At 52.8% G+C, this 16,764-nt stretch overlaps 1 protein-coding gene and 1 long non-coding RNA gene across 3 annotated transcripts; one reads left to right on the forward strand and one right to left on the reverse strand.

Moving 5' to 3' along the window:
* Positions 1-1,748: 1,748 nt before the first annotated feature.
* Positions 1,749-4,732, reverse strand: LOC121088904. Its single transcript, XR_005828060.1, has 3 exons — positions 4,537-4,732; positions 2,666-2,807; positions 1,749-1,894 (listed from the first exon to the last, which is right to left on the reverse strand). It is a non-coding gene; the product is annotated as an uncharacterized LOC121088904 (long non-coding RNA).
* GGA1 (golgi associated, gamma adaptin ear containing, ARF binding protein 1) lies at positions 4,713-15,903 on the forward strand. Of its 2 annotated transcripts, none has more exons than XM_040595559.1 (17): positions 4,713-4,781; positions 5,481-5,565; positions 5,874-5,949; positions 6,567-6,665; positions 7,976-8,099; positions 8,604-8,704; positions 9,759-9,839; positions 10,261-10,398; positions 10,540-10,621; positions 11,033-11,140; positions 11,428-11,583; positions 12,360-12,424; positions 12,568-12,743; positions 12,855-13,138; positions 13,354-13,523; positions 13,775-13,885; positions 14,062-15,903. In XM_040595559.1, exons 4-17 carry the CDS (start codon positions 6,582-6,584, stop codon positions 14,170-14,172), a joined length of 1,791 nt encoding a protein of 596 aa, XP_040451493.1. In that variant the 5' UTR covers positions 4,713-4,781; positions 5,481-5,565; positions 5,874-5,949; positions 6,567-6,581; the 3' UTR covers positions 14,173-15,903. The 2 variants fall into 2 exon arrangements, with proteins under 2 accessions (XP_040451493.1, XP_040451492.1); XM_040595558.1 differs by lacking the exon at positions 4,713-4,781 and adding an exon at positions 4,800-4,940.
* The last annotated feature ends 861 nt before the right edge of the window (positions 15,904-16,764 follow it).

Raw genomic sequence — 16,764 nt, forward strand, 5'->3', positions numbered from 1 at the left:
AGCTTCTTTGAAGGTTGTCCTTCCTGCTGCATTCCACTCCAGATGTGATCCCATCAATCTATTCAAAAGTCTATGTAAAGGTTTTACTAGTAGTCCATAGTCAGGCATCCATAATCTGTACCATCCCAGCGCTCCCAGAAACATTCTTAGTTCATGAACAGTCTGTGGTTCTGGGAGTTGGCAAATTGTTTCTTTTCACCCAAAATCAAAAGCATGTTGTCTTTGGGAAATGTCAAACCCCAGGTACTTCATGGTCTGCTTTCCAACCTGGGCTTTGTTTCTTGACACTCTATATCCAGCTAGCCTAGCTTGGCCCAGTATCTCTCCAGTCCAGGCCAGGGGAATCTGTGTCCTCCACTTCCACCAGGATTTCCCCTTTCTCTTTTCCATCCCTCTGTAAAGACAGTACTAGCACATGGACATAGTTACCTTCAGGAATCATCATTTTAACATCTTCACCCTTAAATCTGATTGTTGCTTGTAAAGGCTTGGAGGTTCCTGGCAAATACAAAAACTGATGAGTTACCCATTGTTTTCCTATTTGAGATGATATTGGTTTGAGGAACCGTGCTTCTTTGGCTTTCCCTGTTGCACCAACAATTCAAATACTATTGTTTACTGAATACGTTTCCCTGGTATCTACCAAAACCTTAATTTCTGCCTGATCTTCCCCCAGCTTATATATTCAGCATGACATCATATGTTATGGAATATCCCTTTGGCTAGTTTGGGTCAGCTGTCCTGGCCATGTCCCCTCCCAAATTCCCATGCCTCTCCAGTCTTCTCAATGACAGAGCCTGAGAAACTGAAAAGCCCTTGACTTCATATTATTATCATTGTTCTCACACCAAATCCAAAACTCAACACTGCATCAGCTAAAATCAAATCTATTCCAATCAAACCAAGTACAGTATCCACCCCTTATTCCACATCATGTCACAATTTCTAATATAACCTCATTAACCACCACCAACCCTTCCCATCCTTTGATAGAATACACAGGTATCATTCCCCTAGTCTGTGGACCACCCCTGTAAAAATGTGTATCCACAAATGTCATTTAGTCCATGAATTTGGGCTCCGTCTGTTGTAGTGGTCACTCAGAAGTGGAGAGGTGGTGTGTTGTATGGGGTTATGGGGTACCGAAGTCAGCTCTGGTTGGGTCACTGATGCACTTGCACTGTTTCTTGTAAGGTTTGTCCTCCATTGGTTCAGGTGGTTTCTGTCACACTGGAGTCCCATCCTGTCCAGTACAGCAGCCCAGAAACAGCAGCGATGCCCTGGCCACTTTTCAGGCCAGGCCCATCACCATGGCTGTTAACAAAATGTTACCGAGCACAGCACAGTAAGATGATAAGCGGTACAGCAAGCTGTGAAAGCAAAAAGTGGCCACTAATGAGTGCTAGACTCTACAGCTAGCAAGCCCCATGGCAAGCATAGAAATCACACAGAAACCTGATGATTAAAGCTAAACAGCAATAACAGCTATAAATTCAAGCTAGCACATTCCAATCACTTCTGTCGTTATCTCAAAACCTTTGTGAACCACATTGGGCTCCAAAAAGAACTGTTGTGGTTTAATCTTGGCCAGCAACTAAGCACCATGCAGCTGCTCGCTCACTCTCAACAGTGGGATGGGGGAGAGAATAGAAGAGGAAAAAGTGAGAAAACTCATGGGCTGGGATAAAGACAGTTTAATAGGTAAAGCAAAAGCTGTGCACAGAAGCAAAGCAAAACAAGGAATTCATCCGCTGACAGGCGGGTTGTCCAGCCATCTCCAGGAAAGCTGGGCTCCATCATGTGTAAGGGTTACTTGGGAAGGCAAACATCATAATGTTGAATGTGTCCCTCTTCCTTTTTCTTCTCCCAGTTTTCAATTTTAAACACCTCTGTCCTATATTAAAAGATGAACAACACCTCCTTGGAGGTCTCTCCCAAGAAATTTTCTCATCCTTCACTAATGACAGCACTAAAGGATCACTTGGTGCCAAATTAATTCCACACTGTTTCTGCCACTCAGGATGATCCCGTAAGCTGAAAAACATTATCAGCGTATATCACCTCATCCCATTTTCCTTCCCTTTTTAAAACAACATCAATTATAACAAAGTATCATAATCTAAGTTCCATTATTTGGCCACCTGCAGCCATTTTCTAACTTATAAAGTGGCCACCACTGATTACAGTATTTAATCAAGCCCACCCACCTGACACTACCTACTGGTGGACCTGTAATCTTTCTCAGAATGTCATTATGTCATTCTTCACCTTAGATATGATGCATCCCATTCTATCTTAGTATATTATATCCAATCAAATTCAGAAATACAAATTTCACAAATAACAATGTAACAGCCAAGTAACACAAATCTAAGATAAATAACAGAACCCAGGCACAGACTCAAACCAAGAGTCTAATTCAAGTACCCATGTCACTCACCCAAATGCAGGCACAGACTCAAACAGACAAGAGGAATTAATGTGCCCATGTCACAAACGAGAGTCCAATTCAGGTACCTCTGTTGTCCACATGAACACAGGTACAGACTATCGAATCCAGAGATGCATCTAACTTGCCCTGCAAGACATCTTACAATACTGTGTCTCAACTTATGGGTAGGACTTCAAGTCAAAATTCAAAATCAAAAGAATGCCTTTGTCTTACCAGTGAGGTTCTGCTTATGAGACCAGCAGAGCCAGGATGGGGGTGTCCCCAAAAAATCCTCTTGGTGCTGGCTGGACATCCCATGATTCTGTACTCAGTCCAAGTTCAGAAGCAGGATCCCATACTCATCATCAATTTGATACTAAAAAATTGGAGACAAAACTCTCCAATACTCAGTTTGGAGTGTTAGAAAGCAGGCATTCTTTACGTTCAGCGCCAGATAAACAGGATAAATTCCATCCAATATGCATACCGATTTTGTTCACCTTTTATCTTTATATGGCCGATCTATACATATTAATGACATTTCTAAGAAACTATTACTATATTCACTACAGTTCTGTGAACTGCATATCACATCTACACTCTTAATACATATGTGGCCTAATGGGTTGGGGGTCCTCTGGTGGTGGTTTGGGAATCTTCATCCTCTTCTTAGTCATCTTCCTCTTTTTCTTCTCTCCCTCTTCATGACCTTCTCTTCTTCTGACCCTGTTTCAGCACTCTTGGCTCATGTCTTGGTTTTGAACCGGTTCTTATCTACTTGGCAACTAAACTATACAATGCAGCGTTCTACTAGTAGCTAAACTACAATAGAGTTGTGCAGCTCAGCCATGTCACGGATACATAGTTGCAACTTTTATGGTTAAGCACACTGGTAAAATTCCTCTGGTATCAGCATTGCTTTGTGGGTTGGAGAGAAGAGATGCACGCCTTCTACACAGATTGTACATGACCTAGAAGAGTACTATCTAGGCCTCAGTCTCCTAAAGATGACTTAAGGATTCTCAGAAAAAAAAAACCCGAAGAGGCAATAGTGACAGGCAAGGCTGACTCATAAGATTAAAATAACACAAATAAAACGTGCCTGGACACAGCAGAGGGAAGGATGTGGCAAGTTTCAATGAAAGGCACTTAAAAAAGGCTTTGTGATGCAAGACAGTAAGAGTTAAAAAAAGAACTACATTCAAGCAGCAAAAAGTACTTTTTAATGGCCAAAAAATCCCCCCCAAAACAATGGCTATCCATAAGGAAAAGACATTAGGTGTGACATCAGGGCAGCTCCCTCGCCTGCCATCTGTGGGATTAGCACTGTAAACCAGTAACCCAGCACAGACCGCCCTGGCTCAGGACATCTGTCTCCAGGATTAGACACCTCCAAGACCAGCCCCTGCGTGGCTTTGAGCACCGTCGCTGATACCCCTGGGCACCAGGGACTCTTCAGACAGGTGGAGGCTTCTGCTCCCTAAAGACATTGAGCTGGCACCTTTCACCAGCATTATTAAAAAAAAAACAAAAAACAAAACAAAAAACCCAACAAAAAGTAATAAATCACCACAGGGAGAAACACCCACAGGTTCCTTCCAAGCGGGGCACAGAGGAAAGAAGTGATATTAAGTGTCACAGTTAGGACCGGCCTACATTACCAGAGCTGCAAGGAAAGCAAGGACAAACAGGGTTTATATTCCCGGAACCCCTCGCTATTTCCAGGGCCCCACCAAGCTGCACAGCCAGGAAGGCGGCCAGGCCAGGCCCCGCCAGATCTGCGGCTATTTAAACTTGACTCCGGCCAGGCCAGGCCAGGCCAGGCCAACTCGCTTACTAGCACTTCCAGTGTGTATATGCCCTAACACTCCCGACCCGCTGCGGTGCGGTGCGGTGCGGTGCGGTGCGGTGCGGTGCGGTGCGGTGCGGCGCGGTGCGGTGCGGCGCGGCGCGGCGCGGCCCGGCCCGGCCCGGCCCGGCCCCCGCCCGGGCGGGCAGCCGGCACCGCGCACGCGCCGGAGCAAGCCGGCTCGTGTCCTTTGAAAGGACACGCCGCTGCCCCGCGGGGCGGAAGTGCTCCATCTCCGTGCCGGAAGTGGCCTCACCTGCCAGTATGAGGGTTCTTCCGGGAAGGGCTCGGTCGGCTTGTTTTCGCGTGGCGGCTGGTTTCCGGCGTTCTGGCCTGCTCTGCTCTCGCGTGCCTTTTCCTAGAGGCCTTCCGCTTCCTTCCCCGTCCTGCGCCTTTCTTTCCCCTGCGCAGTGAACTCGGTGGACGGGGGGTGTGCTTCAGCAGGGGGCGCGCTGGGAGCGGGGTGTGGCGCTCTGCGCCGCCGACTTCCGCTGCTCTATGGTGAGGCCGTTGGAGCGGCGCTCTAGACCGTTCGGTGCGCTCTCGATGGCTCGGCGGCGCCGGGCCGGGTGGGTGGGCGGCGGCGCGGCGCTGCCCCGCTGAGGAGCCGGCGGGCGGGGCCCTCCGCCATGGAGCCCGAGACGCTGGAGGCGTGCATCAGTGAGTGCGGCCGGGGCCGCCCTGCCCCTCCCGCTGGCACGGCCCGGCCGTGGCGCCAGCGGGTCCCGGCCGCCGCTGTCGGCGGGGACGGGTGGCGGGTGGCTGGGGTGAGGGTGCGGGTGTCCGGAGGGCGGGTGGGGGTGCGGGAAGGGGGGCGCTCACGGAGAGGGGGAGCTGGGGAGGGGCTGGGGGTCGTGGTGTAGCGAGGTGTCAGGGCGGGCCCGCCTGCCGGGGCTGCTGGGCCACCGTGAGGGGCGGGTGGCCGCGGGGCCCGCGGGTGAGCCCCCGCAGCGGGCAGGTGCCCCCGCAGTGCCGGGGGGCAGCGTGCCGGGGGCAGGGCGGCGGCGGCCAGGGGGTTGGTGCATGGGGCTTCTACAGGAGGGGGCAAGTGGACGGAGCGTGGTTTTCCCTTCGGTGCCATCCTCCGCTGAGGCACCTGGTGGAGTTGGCTGGGACTGAGCTGGGGCAATGTTGTCTGTCACCTCCGCAGGGCGGGAGCCTGGGGAGATTTTTCTTACCGTCCTCTTCTCCCACCTGCAGACAAAGCAACAAACCCCCTGAACAAGGACCTGGACTGGGATGGTATCAATGCTTTCTGTGAGCAGCTCAATAAGGAGCTGGAGGGGTAAGTGCTCCGTCCTTTCCCCAGGCTCCTCCAGGTCACAGGCCTGCGTTAGGATCCCCCCACCCAGTACAATTCAGTGGAGTTGTCCTGAGAGCTGAACAGGCACAAAGCCCCTCGAAGTGGGGGTGGGTGGGGGATCCTGGTCCGCTAATGGAAAGTTCCCCCAGGGTTTTGAGGCATCTTGGTGTCTCGTCAGTGCCTTAAACTTGCAACATGCTTTTCAACCCTGGATTCCAACATAGAAGCACAGGTACCAGGCTTTTCATCAACAACTGGCTAGCTTCTTTTTTTTCCCTCACTCATTCCAGTCCTCCACTTGCTACCCGACTTCTTGCCCACAAGATCCAATCTCCGCAGGAATGGGAGGCTCTTCAGGCCCTCACGGTAAGGACATCTGCAGGCCAGTAGAACTGGATGGAGGGGGGCCAGAGTGTGGACTTGCTCCAGTTTGACTGGAGGAGCATGGGAAGCTGAATTCCCCCTGAGAATGTGCTGGACACCTGGTCCTTGGGTAGGAGAGGGGCTGAAGGTGGCTCCACAAGAGAGGAGTGGTGACTAGTAGGAAAGGTTGTTCCTAGGAAGGCTCATAGCCTGTTGAAGTTGGCAGAAAGCTTTTTGGGTTTTGTTGCGGTGGACTTGGTAGTATTAGGTTAACGGTTGGACTCAATGATCTTAAAGGTCTTCTCAAACCTAAATGATTCTGTGATTCTTAATTGTGTTGTGGCTCCATGCTGCAAAAATCTGGTGACTGTGAGCTCTCTAAGGGTATCCCTTTCCATGGGCTGTTGAGCCACCTCTGCAAAGACTGACCCCAGAGAGGAAAATCTTCCTGCTTACTTTTGGGAGGCTGCTTGGCCACTTGGGAGGGAAAGGGGCTGGCCCTATGCACTGCTTTTAAGGACAGCCACAGGCTCCGTGCCTGGCAAGGGGGGAGCAGGATGGAGCTGGCACCTGAATCTGTGCTGACCCCATGCTGGGGTTTACCTTGCCCCTCTCCCCAGGTGCTGGAGTCCTGCATGAAGAGTTGTGGCAAACGCTTCCACGATGAGGTGGGCAAGTTCCGCTTCCTCAATGAGCTCATCAAAGTGGTGTCACCAAAGGTAGGTCTTGGCATTGTGCTGGAGGGCACTGGAACCTGGTGGTAGGAAGGCTTTGGGAAGAAGTGGTGGCTGAGCAGAAAGGTTAGACACCCTCTGGGATGTGGGGGAAATAGGACAGTGGCAATAGGAGGTCTAGTCCTTGTCCCCTGGTGAGTTTTCTAGTGGGAAGGTGAGCTTTCACCTGTCTGCTAGAGGGTGATCTTGATGCAGCAAGCTGAGGGCCAGCTAGACATGATGCAATCAGCATTTGTGAGACTATTCAGCTCATGTGCGTGCCTGGAGTCACCTTCCTTGCATCTCTGTTGGGCTCTTCCTGTGCTGCATGTGCTCAGGAACCTCCCCCAGCTCTGACATTGTGACCGTGCCTCTCTGGGGTGTCTCAGCCTGGTTGAGACACTCTGAGGGCAAGCCCAGGCCTCGTTAGCAGTGCTCTGGCAAGTCCATCTGAACCACCAAGCCATTACCAGCTCCTGTGCTGATGCTGCTGTTCCTGCAGCAGAACAAGCTGTGCGTGCTCTCCCATTCAGTTACGGCAGTTAATGCCAGCCAATATAGAGTTAAGGGAACACAGACTAAATATGACTAAGGAAAGCCTTCATCTGCCAGTCACAGCTTGTGATCTGTGATCATGAATAGCCATGGACAGTGACAGCAGCATCTTAAAGTCCTCTTGCTAGATGCCCTGGAGAATGTCCTCTACCTTAAGCCACTGGCTTCTGGTGGCACGTGCACTGTTTCTACCACCAGTGGCCTCAGCTGACCCATGGGAGAAGGGTGAAGGGTGATTGTATGGCAGGGAGAGAGTGGTAGTGTTTGATCATCTCACCACTGGGTGCTGGTCATCTGAGGAACACCTAGCTCTAAAGGATGCCAGGCACATGTAGAGTGGAGAGTGCCCCTGAGAGAGAGGGCGGGGTCCCGCCCCACCGGGACCGTCCCACGGTCCTTTCCCCTCCCAGCCCTGCTGTCCCCTCATTCCTGAAGGGCTGCCTTGCTGAGCAGCTTCTGTTAGCAGTAGCCTTTCCTTCACTAGGCAACAGACCTGCCTGGGCCTTCCCACCTGTTCCTGCATGTTGCTGACGGGCTGCTGGTGCAGCATTTCTCCCACCTCTTGTGCTTCCTGTGGAGGAAACCAAGCACAGTATAGGACATGTTGCAAGGCCCTCGTGAGCCTTCCTGCTTGCTTCCTCTTTCCTCCTCTTTGTGCCGTTGGGAACAGTCTCACTTCTTCTGGGGGAGGGGAGGAGAAGAACAGGCCAGGCTTTGCAACGGCTCAGATCAGCTTCAAGGTGCCTCTTCTCTTCATCTAGTATCTTGGAAGCCGGACACCAGAAAAAGTGAAATCAAAGATCCTGGAGCTGATGTACAGCTGGACATTGGGGCTGCCTCATGAGGTGAAGATCTCGGAAGCCTACCAGATGCTGAAGAAACAAGGTGAGAGGCAGAGGTTTGAAAGGGGATGGTGTGCCCTCCCTCATTTTTTATCTGGGCAGAATCTGAAACAGATTCTCCCTTTCCTGTGCCCAGACCCAGCACATCCATCAGTCTAGCTCAGTACCAGGGGTTGGTGAAGGAGAGGCTGCCCAGGGGCTCCTAGCTGGGAAGAGAGAGTTGCTGGTGGTCTGAGTTGCTTTATGGGTTGGAGGGAACATCTGCTTGCTCCTACAGGAGATGGGACACTGGAAAGGTCTGGGGATGAAGGGCTGCAAATGCTTTGGCTGTTGATGCTGGGTTTTTCTAAAAGAGGACATTGATGGGGAGTAGAGGGCAGTCCTGTGAAAACACAGTCCAGGATCTTGGGTAATGGGAGCAAACCCACGCATCCTCAGTCACAGCTGCGTTTGGTGGGCCATTAGGAAGAAAAGACCTAGGTGGCAGTGCCATCCCCCAGTGGGTGAGTGTCCTCCTGACCTCTCCATTGGTGTCTGTCTGCTGCAGGGATTGTGAAGTGTGACCCAAAGCTGCCTGATGACACTCCTTTTCCACCACCTCCCCCTCGGCCCAAGAACATAATCTTTGATGATGAAGAGAAATCCAAGGTAAGGGCTCTGTGCAAGGAGAAGGACAGCAGGCAACATCTTCCCTGCTTCAGGATCTGCTGTCCCCCTGAGGTGGAGGTCCAGAAAGAGTCAAGGCCCCTGTTCCACATGCTGTCCTTCAGAAAATGCACCACAGGAATGCTGAGGGCCTGCTCCAAAATCACAACAAAGGGAAGTGCCAGAGATGGGGCATGTGATGGGTCTGTTTGACCTTTGGAGTGCTTGCTTAGCTGCAGGATGGTGAAGCACTGACATTAGCCAGCAGGCTGTGGGAGGTTACTGCTGTGCATTCTCCAGGCTTCTGAGTTATCTGGCCATGAGGGTTAAATCTCAGCCCCAGATGCTGCTTCTGTCTCTTCCCCACCGCCACCACTGCAATCTGCTTATCACCCAGCCACTTATACCCTTCCGGACCCATCCTATATTGCCTTTCCATCAGAATTGTGTCATCACTCAGACAAACTCTGCATTATCAGTGCTGATATATTTAAGCAGGAATTAGGCTCCTCTGGGTCTAGTTCTGCAGTAGAGGTGTGATGCTGGTTTGCTACAGGGCCTATATTTTGCATCTGTGGGTCACAGTGTGCAAATGAGGATTTGTAGGTGGCCAGTTCACTGACTGCAGAGGGGGAGAGAAAGTGAGAGCTCTTCCTCTTCACCAGCTGCACCTGTGAAGAGGTCTGAGTAGGAATCCATTACATTCCCATGGCAATTCCTGCATAAACCAGGCTTTCTCTCTTTCTCAGTACTATGCTGCTATGCTCCAGGGTCTCCATGATGTGTACTGGGTGCGCAGGAGCAGGTTTTGAATGCAGGGGATCTTCAGGGGAAGACCTGTCTTACATAACCAGAACCACAATGGGAAAAGGAAGACCAGTTGTACTTCTCTCCCTGGCCTCTGGTAGCCCACAAGGGGCTTTCAAATAACGGGCATTGTCTGCTGCCTCTGCCACATACGAGTTTGGGGCAAGGACAATTACTGGCTCTAGTGTTGCAAGAATGACTGTGGCTGCCACCCCTCAGCTTGGGCTCAGAGATGCCTTCTCTTTTGCAGATACTGGCTCGTCTCCTGAAAAGTTCCCATCCTGAGGACCTCCGGGCTGCCAACAAGCTCATCAAGGAGATGGTTCAGGAGGTGTGACTGGGGAAAAGAGAGGCTGGGGGGTCATGGTCTGGGTGGCAATGGTTGGCACCGAGGGAGCAGTGTCTCTCTGTCCTCCTGCAGACATACAGAGCTTCTGCCCAGAATTTTGCAGCAGCAGCTGCTAAAGAGTCTGTGTGATTTCTGCCATCCCTTGGCTACTTGGAGGAATGGCTTTGGGTGCTTTCTGTGGCCCAAGCCCTGCTGCAGCATTAGATCTGTGGCAATTCCGTCCCTGTTTGGCAAGTGCCAGCCCAGAGGTGATCTGGACTTGTCCACTGGAGTGGGAGCTGTTTTGAGGGTAGCATTGCTATGCCGTAGTCCAGGGAGTTGGTGTATTGGCTAGTCCAGCCTTCCTCCTCTCCAAGCTGCAGACAAGAGCAAGGACATCCTCCCCCATGTGCTTCCGTTCCAGGACCAGAAGCGCATGGAGAAGATCTCCAAGAGGGTGAATGCCATTGAGGAGGTGAACAACAATGTGAAGCTGCTGACAGAGATGGTGACAAACTACAGCAAGGGGGAGACAATGGAAAGCAATGAGGACCTAATGAAGGTAAGGAAAGGCCATCCCAGCATCCTCCCTGGGCTTACCAGAGATGGGTGACCCTTATCCCCCAAGTTCCTCCTGCCAGTTTTGTACCTCCAGCTGAGCATCCCGGTGCTTGCCTCGGCACCCCTTTCCTCTCTCCCCCAGGAGCTGTATCAGCGCTGTGAGCGTATGAGGCCCATGCTCTTCCGGCTCGCCAGTGACACAGAAGACAATGATGAAGCTCTGGGTAAGTGTATCTGGTCTTTCCCATTCTGTCTCCTTCTCCTTCCATCTTCATGGGCTGCCCATGGCACGGCATCTGTCAGCAACTGTTGCTCTGTTTTGGGTGGCCGTTCACTGTAGGTTAGTTTATGGCTTGGCCCTAAGTGGGGGCACGTGGCAGCAACCAGCAGCGTTACAGGCTTCCTCCACTTCATTGTAGTAATGATGCTTGAGCTTGTCCTGCTGAAACTGCCATGGAGGTATCAGCATACCCTGGTGCAGTCTGCAGCAACAACTGCAGAAACACCATCTGCAGTAGGCTGTTAACAGCTCCCTGGGCCTTGGTTTGAAGGAGTAAACAGAGTTGGGTTATAAAAGTCACTTTCTTTGTTTCTTCGCAGTTTTCAAACTTAACTTCCTACCTCTTCCATTTCAGCGGAGATCCTGCAAGCCAATGACAATCTGACACAGGTGATCAATCTCTACAAGCAGCTTGTAAGGGGAGAAGAGATCAATGGGGAGACGGTGGCTGGTCCCCTTCGAGGTGAGACTTGGGGAATGGGGACAGGAAGGTCAAGCAGAGGGAACCCTATTGCTGGTTTCCTGTAATGTAAGACTAGACGGAGAGATGTGGAAAGGTGAAAATTGCAGGTCAGAGTGGAGCTGGTGAGATGAAGAAGTGGCTTGTGGAAATGACTGATGTGTGAAGAGAGGGAATTGGAGGGGAGAGCAGAGGGGGAGTTTCCTCTCCCAGGTGGGAGAAAGGACGGGAACTGGCCTCAGCACACTGGATAAGGACTGGATAAGGTGTCTCAGCTTGTTCCTTTGCAGGCAGCACCTCAGCGCTTCTGGATCTGTCAGGCCTGGATCTTCCAGCAACAGGCCCTTCCTACCCAGCCTTGCCCACCCTTTCAGGTGGCTCAGCAGTCCCAGTGCCTGACCAAGCTGGCTCTGTCTCCTTGCTGGATGATGAACTCATGTCTTTAGGTGAGAAAGTCAGAGCAAAAGCTCTTTATTCTCTCCTTGACTCTGGACAGTCTGCATGGATGGTTTTCCTTGTGGCAGGAACTTGAATAAGGGGGAGCTCTGGGAGAGGTGAATAATGAAAGACCAAGAAATGTCCTTCATTTAGTGTGATGGAGAAGGAGGGGAGGACCTTGCTATGATTCTGAACTTCAGTACGGTGGTGTTTTCCAGGCTGGTCAGAGACAGCCTGCAGGGATGTGGCCTCTGATTTGCTGTGGGAAAACTGACCTGGCAAGTAAATCAGGAGTGATGCAATGGCCATCCCCTGATAGGATCACAAGGGTGGATCGCCCCCAGCATCTCATGTTTACTCCTTGCAGTTGAAGTCATGAGCTGACAACAGATGCATGGGACTTCCAAAACTGTTCACTTGGAAATCTTGTGAGGTGTGAACCCTAGAAGGCTCTAGAGTCCTGCTTTTCTCAACAAAGTGTTTGTTTCCTAAGATGGGTGCTTTGGGTACAGCAGCATGAAGTAGACGATGTGGTCAGTCAGGCTTGTCAGCCCAGTAGTATTCACTTCTCTGCCAATTGCGGTGAGAACTAGACTGTAAATGAGGGTCTCGGGGCAGAAAAAACACTGTCACCCTTCTGGCTCTCCCCCGTGCAAGAACGGGGATCAGAGACAGAGACCACATTGGTGGTTCTGTTCTGCTGCTTCTGTGTCTCACTCAGGCCCCATTTAATGCTCCTACCCACTTGGTAGCTAGGCTTCATGTTTGGTTTTAACCCCGGCAGGCCTAAATGACCCACCACCACATCCTACCCAGGCTGGTGACAGCAGTGGCTGGAACAGCTTCCAGGTAACATGCTGGGAGCCAGGGCAGAGGGTGGGAAGGGTGGTTAGAACAACAAATGGAGTAGGTGGGGGCACGTCCCACATCTGAGAGTTGGTGCTGATAACGCAACCCTGCTTGGGGGGCTCTCCTGTGCACTCTTTTTACAGTCATCAGATAGCAACGAGCTCAGTCTCACCCCTATCGTGGCGACACCACCAGTCAAAACAGATGCTGGTGCGTCCTCCCCCAAACCTCCTTTCACCAGTGGCCTGGATGACCTGGACCTCCTGGGCAAGACTCTGCTGCAACAGTCTTTGCCTCCGGAGTCTCAACAAGTGCGATGGTAAGCAGGGGTAGTGCAGTCTCACATCTCTCCCCATTGTTTCCATTTTTGGGGTGCTGGACATGACATTTCAGTGCCCTGTTCCGCTCCTTGCCCTCTCTCTCCCTACAGGGAGAAGCAGCAGCCACCCCCCCGGCTCACCCTGAGGGATCTCCAGAACAGGAGCAGCTCTGGCACTACGGCCCACAATCCCAGCACTCTGCCCATGCTCCAGAGTGTTCCTCCGAACCCTACATTGCCCCTGACCTCAGAGCTGTCTGCTCCTGCTACGCTTCCAAAAGCTGCTACCACACCAACAGGAAGTACTGCAGTCCCACCACGGCCTCCTGCCACCACACTGCCCCAGGAGATCTTGCTGGCCAACATCACTGTGCCTCTGGAGTCAATCAAACCCAGTGAGCTGGGGCAACAGAGGGGGGCAAGCTTAGGGGGAACAAATTGTGCACACATGGAAGGGAAGAATGTGAGGAAACTTCTTGCCTGTTGGATTTTGTGAAGGTTGAGGAGGAGTGGTGTCTGTCACTCACATGGAGTTTGGGTGATGGGGAAATGTTACTACAGGGCCAGTTCCCTCCTGGTTGACTGCTGCCTGTCCCTGCTTTTCCCACAGGCAGCATCCTCCCTGTGACAGTGTATGATCAGCATGGCTTCCGTGTCCTCTTCCACTTTGCTAAGGATGCCCTGCCGGAGAGGCCTGATGTGCTTGTGGTGGTGATTTCTATGCTTAGCACAGCCCCGCAGCCCATCCGCAACATTGTCTTTCAGTCTGCCGTCCCCAAGGTAAGGCAATGGCTGGGTCTTGAGGTCCCCAGATTGGGCCAAAGTGTGATTCTACTTTTGCAGGAAAGGCAGGGTGGTGGGTTCAAACAGCTCTGTGGGGCTGAGAGTGAGTTATGTTGCCTTCGGACTAGCAGGAACCAGCATGTTGATTTTCTTTTTGACTAGACAATGGAAGCTCCCTAAATACGGGAGCAGGGCCTCTGGCTGCCAAGTCCCTCTCAGGAATGTGAGATGCTCTTTTCTCTCTCTAGGTGATGAAGGTGAAGCTACAGCCTCCCTCAGGCACGGAGCTGCCGGCATTCAACCCCATTGTCCACCCCAGTGCCATCACACAAGTCCTGCTGCTTGCTAACCCACAGAAGGTAATAACACCGTCCCTGGGGCGTGAGGAGAGGCTGGTCTTACTGCTTGGGCAAAGCCTGCCTACCCTGTCCTGTTCGCTCTGCTGTCTGCAGCTTCTGAGAGACCTGAATGCTTTGTGCCTCATACCTTTCTTCCCTTCTCTTCTGACTGCTTATCCTTTCTCCCCCATGTCCAGGAGAAAGTGAGGCTACGGTACAAGCTGACCTTCACCATGGGAGAGCAAACCTACAATGAAATGGGGGATGTGGACCAGTTCCCCCCGCCAGAGTCCTGGGGAAACCTCTAGGGCTGCACATGGCAGGCACTACATTGCAGAGTCCTTGAGAAGCCAGCCCTGTGGGGCTGGAGCAGCCTGAGGAGATGGGGAGGGTGGGGGTGGGGGGGTACTGCTCACACTCCATCCTCCAGATGGCTGGGCAAGGGCCAGAGGGAGCATGCCTCAAGGAGGAGAGCAGAGACACCAGGAGATGTTCATCCAACAAGACTACTAGGAGTGGAGTGGAAAGCTTTGTGTGGGTGAACAGTTGCCTTCCCTGCTCTTCCCAAAGGCAACACTCCCTCCCGACCTGTCCAGCTTCTCTTCTAACCCTGCTTTCCCCCTCTAGGTGCAGTGGGGAACAAGGATGGGGAGCTTTAACAGCCTCAGCCTGGGGCAAGGCCTAACAAAGGAAGATCCTTTTCCTTGACTGTCCCCTCTATGCTTCCCAGCCCTTCAGCCGCTTTGCGCTCGGTGTGCTCCCTCTTTTCCCCTCCGCTCTTTGGAGTTGGGCCTCAGCCACTCCCTGTCTGGTCAGAGCACACTGGAGCTGCTGTGGAACAAGGCTGGACAGAGACTAGGTGTCTCTCCAGTACCGGAGAGCAGGCAGCTGTCCTTGCTTTGGAGGGGTCAGTGGGAGGCATCTTCCTGTATCTTCCTCCTTCCCGCTGCTTACAGAACTGTTGGTGGGAGGTGGGCCCTGGGCTGGGACCCCAGGGGCTGGGAAGGGCTTGCTCTGTGCCTTCCCAGCCCCTTCGGCAGGAGCTCCTGGGCACTGAGCCTCTGCAGCAAGGAAGCCCACACCCTTCCCAGACACTTCATCTGCCACAGCAAGCTTTGGGGGCTGCTGTCAGACTTTGTCCCGTGTGCCAGCCCTGAGGGGCGTGCTGTGGTGAGGTGAGTCGCCACACAGCCTCCTTGCCAGACAGGGAGAGGAAGCAGCACGTTGTCTTCCTCTGCCCTGGCTGGGCTGGAGAGCTTGGTGTGGCACGGGGCTTTCTCAGCTCTTCAGTGTCTTCTCGGGGTGAGGTAGGTGAGGCTGGGGGTTGGCGAGAGACTGGAGCCCAGCCCATCACCAGGGGACACCGCTAAGCTTGGCATTGGGATCCCAGGTCTGCAATGGGGGGTGGGGGTGGGCGTACAGCTGTGCCTTGCACACCCTTGTCCGCAGCCGTGGGCAGGCCTGGCTCCCTTCGGTGAGGAGAGGGCTTGCCCCAGCCACCTGATCACTGTGACACAAGAGCAGGGATCTGCAGGCACAGAAGAGACCAGGGGTGGCACGTCCCAAGCAATCCCCATCCCAACAGGACTCATGACCGCAGGAGGTGCTTCCCATCCCTAAGCTGGTTTTAAGAGGGCTTGATCTTAAAAGCCGGGGCAAGCTGCACCCTGCATTGGCTTGCCAGAGGTACAAGGAGGCCTGTGAAAGATAGAGGTGAGCAGGGTGTCTCGCACTCTTGGCTTGGGGACAGCAAAGGTGAGGTGTCTTGGAGCTGGGCACAGCACGTGGTAGGAGGAGAGGGGGAAGCAAGGTCTTTATGCTGGGGTTCTGCTGTGTCTTACTTCCCTTTCTGGTCTCTTTTCAGGGTTTTGTATGGGTTTTTTCTTTGCAGATCTTGCTTGGTTCTTGAACAGACTTGTATATATTTTCAGTGCAAAATTCTGTAAATGGAAGAAAACAAACAAACAAAAAGATTTAAAATTAAACGCCCGGTGCGAAGAATCTGCTGTATTTATGGGAAATAAAGAATTCTTTACTGATCCTGGCCCTCTGCATTTGACCCAAGGCATGCATTTTCCCCTTGCCTTTCCTGACCCCCTAAGGAGCTCTTTCCACTCTGCAAGGGGCTGTTTGCAGCTCAGATCCTGCCCCTGTAATCATCCCCCGGTCACCTGGGCCCTTGTCACTATGATTTCCCCACTCCCATGAGCAGGGAGAGGGGATGGTGGAAGTCCCCCAGCTGGTCTCAATTCCTGTTTTGAGAGCAGAGTCACTTGCAGACTGCAAGCTGGGTGCTGCCTGCTTCCCTCCCTCCCCAGGGAAAGGCAGCGGGCAGGGGCTGGTGCCCAGCAGCCCCCGAGGAGCAGGGCTTGAGCTCATGCCGATGCTCCACATGACTGTTTGCAGCTTCACTGCTGCCTGTAGTGGGACTTCCTCCCCTCCCCCAGGGCTGCCTCTCAGAAGTGGCCCTGTGGGGCAGTTTTATGGGAGGGGTGCAAAAAGGGGGATCTGCTCTGGCAAGCAACAGCCTGGGGCTGGGAGCAAGTCTCCCGACATTGCACGGGAGGAAAAACACCACGGCTTGGCCACCACCTGATGCAGCCAGCAAGGATCTGGAGGGGGAGGCTCTTCTGCATCTTTGCAATAGGTGCTTGAAGCCTTTGCCTGCTTTGGGTGACCACAGTGCCTGTTAGGAGCATCCCCAGGGTTCGTGACTGGGGGGGATCAGATGTATTTGGGCACAGGTTTAGAGCAACCTGGTGTTTTGGGCAGGGAGGGCAGTGCTCCTTCACCCAGTCCCCACTTGAAAACAGCTGCCAGCACCGCTTTGCTACACACTCACTGGAGATTTGCCCCCCACCAAGGAGCAGAGCCCAGCAGCCCCCATATTATTGCTCCTT

This window comes from Falco naumanni, chromosome 5, assembly GCF_017639655.2.
Source record: "Falco naumanni isolate bFalNau1 chromosome 5, bFalNau1.pat, whole genome shotgun sequence".
In the NCBI taxonomy this organism is placed as follows: domain Eukaryota; kingdom Metazoa; phylum Chordata; class Aves; order Falconiformes; family Falconidae; genus Falco; species Falco naumanni.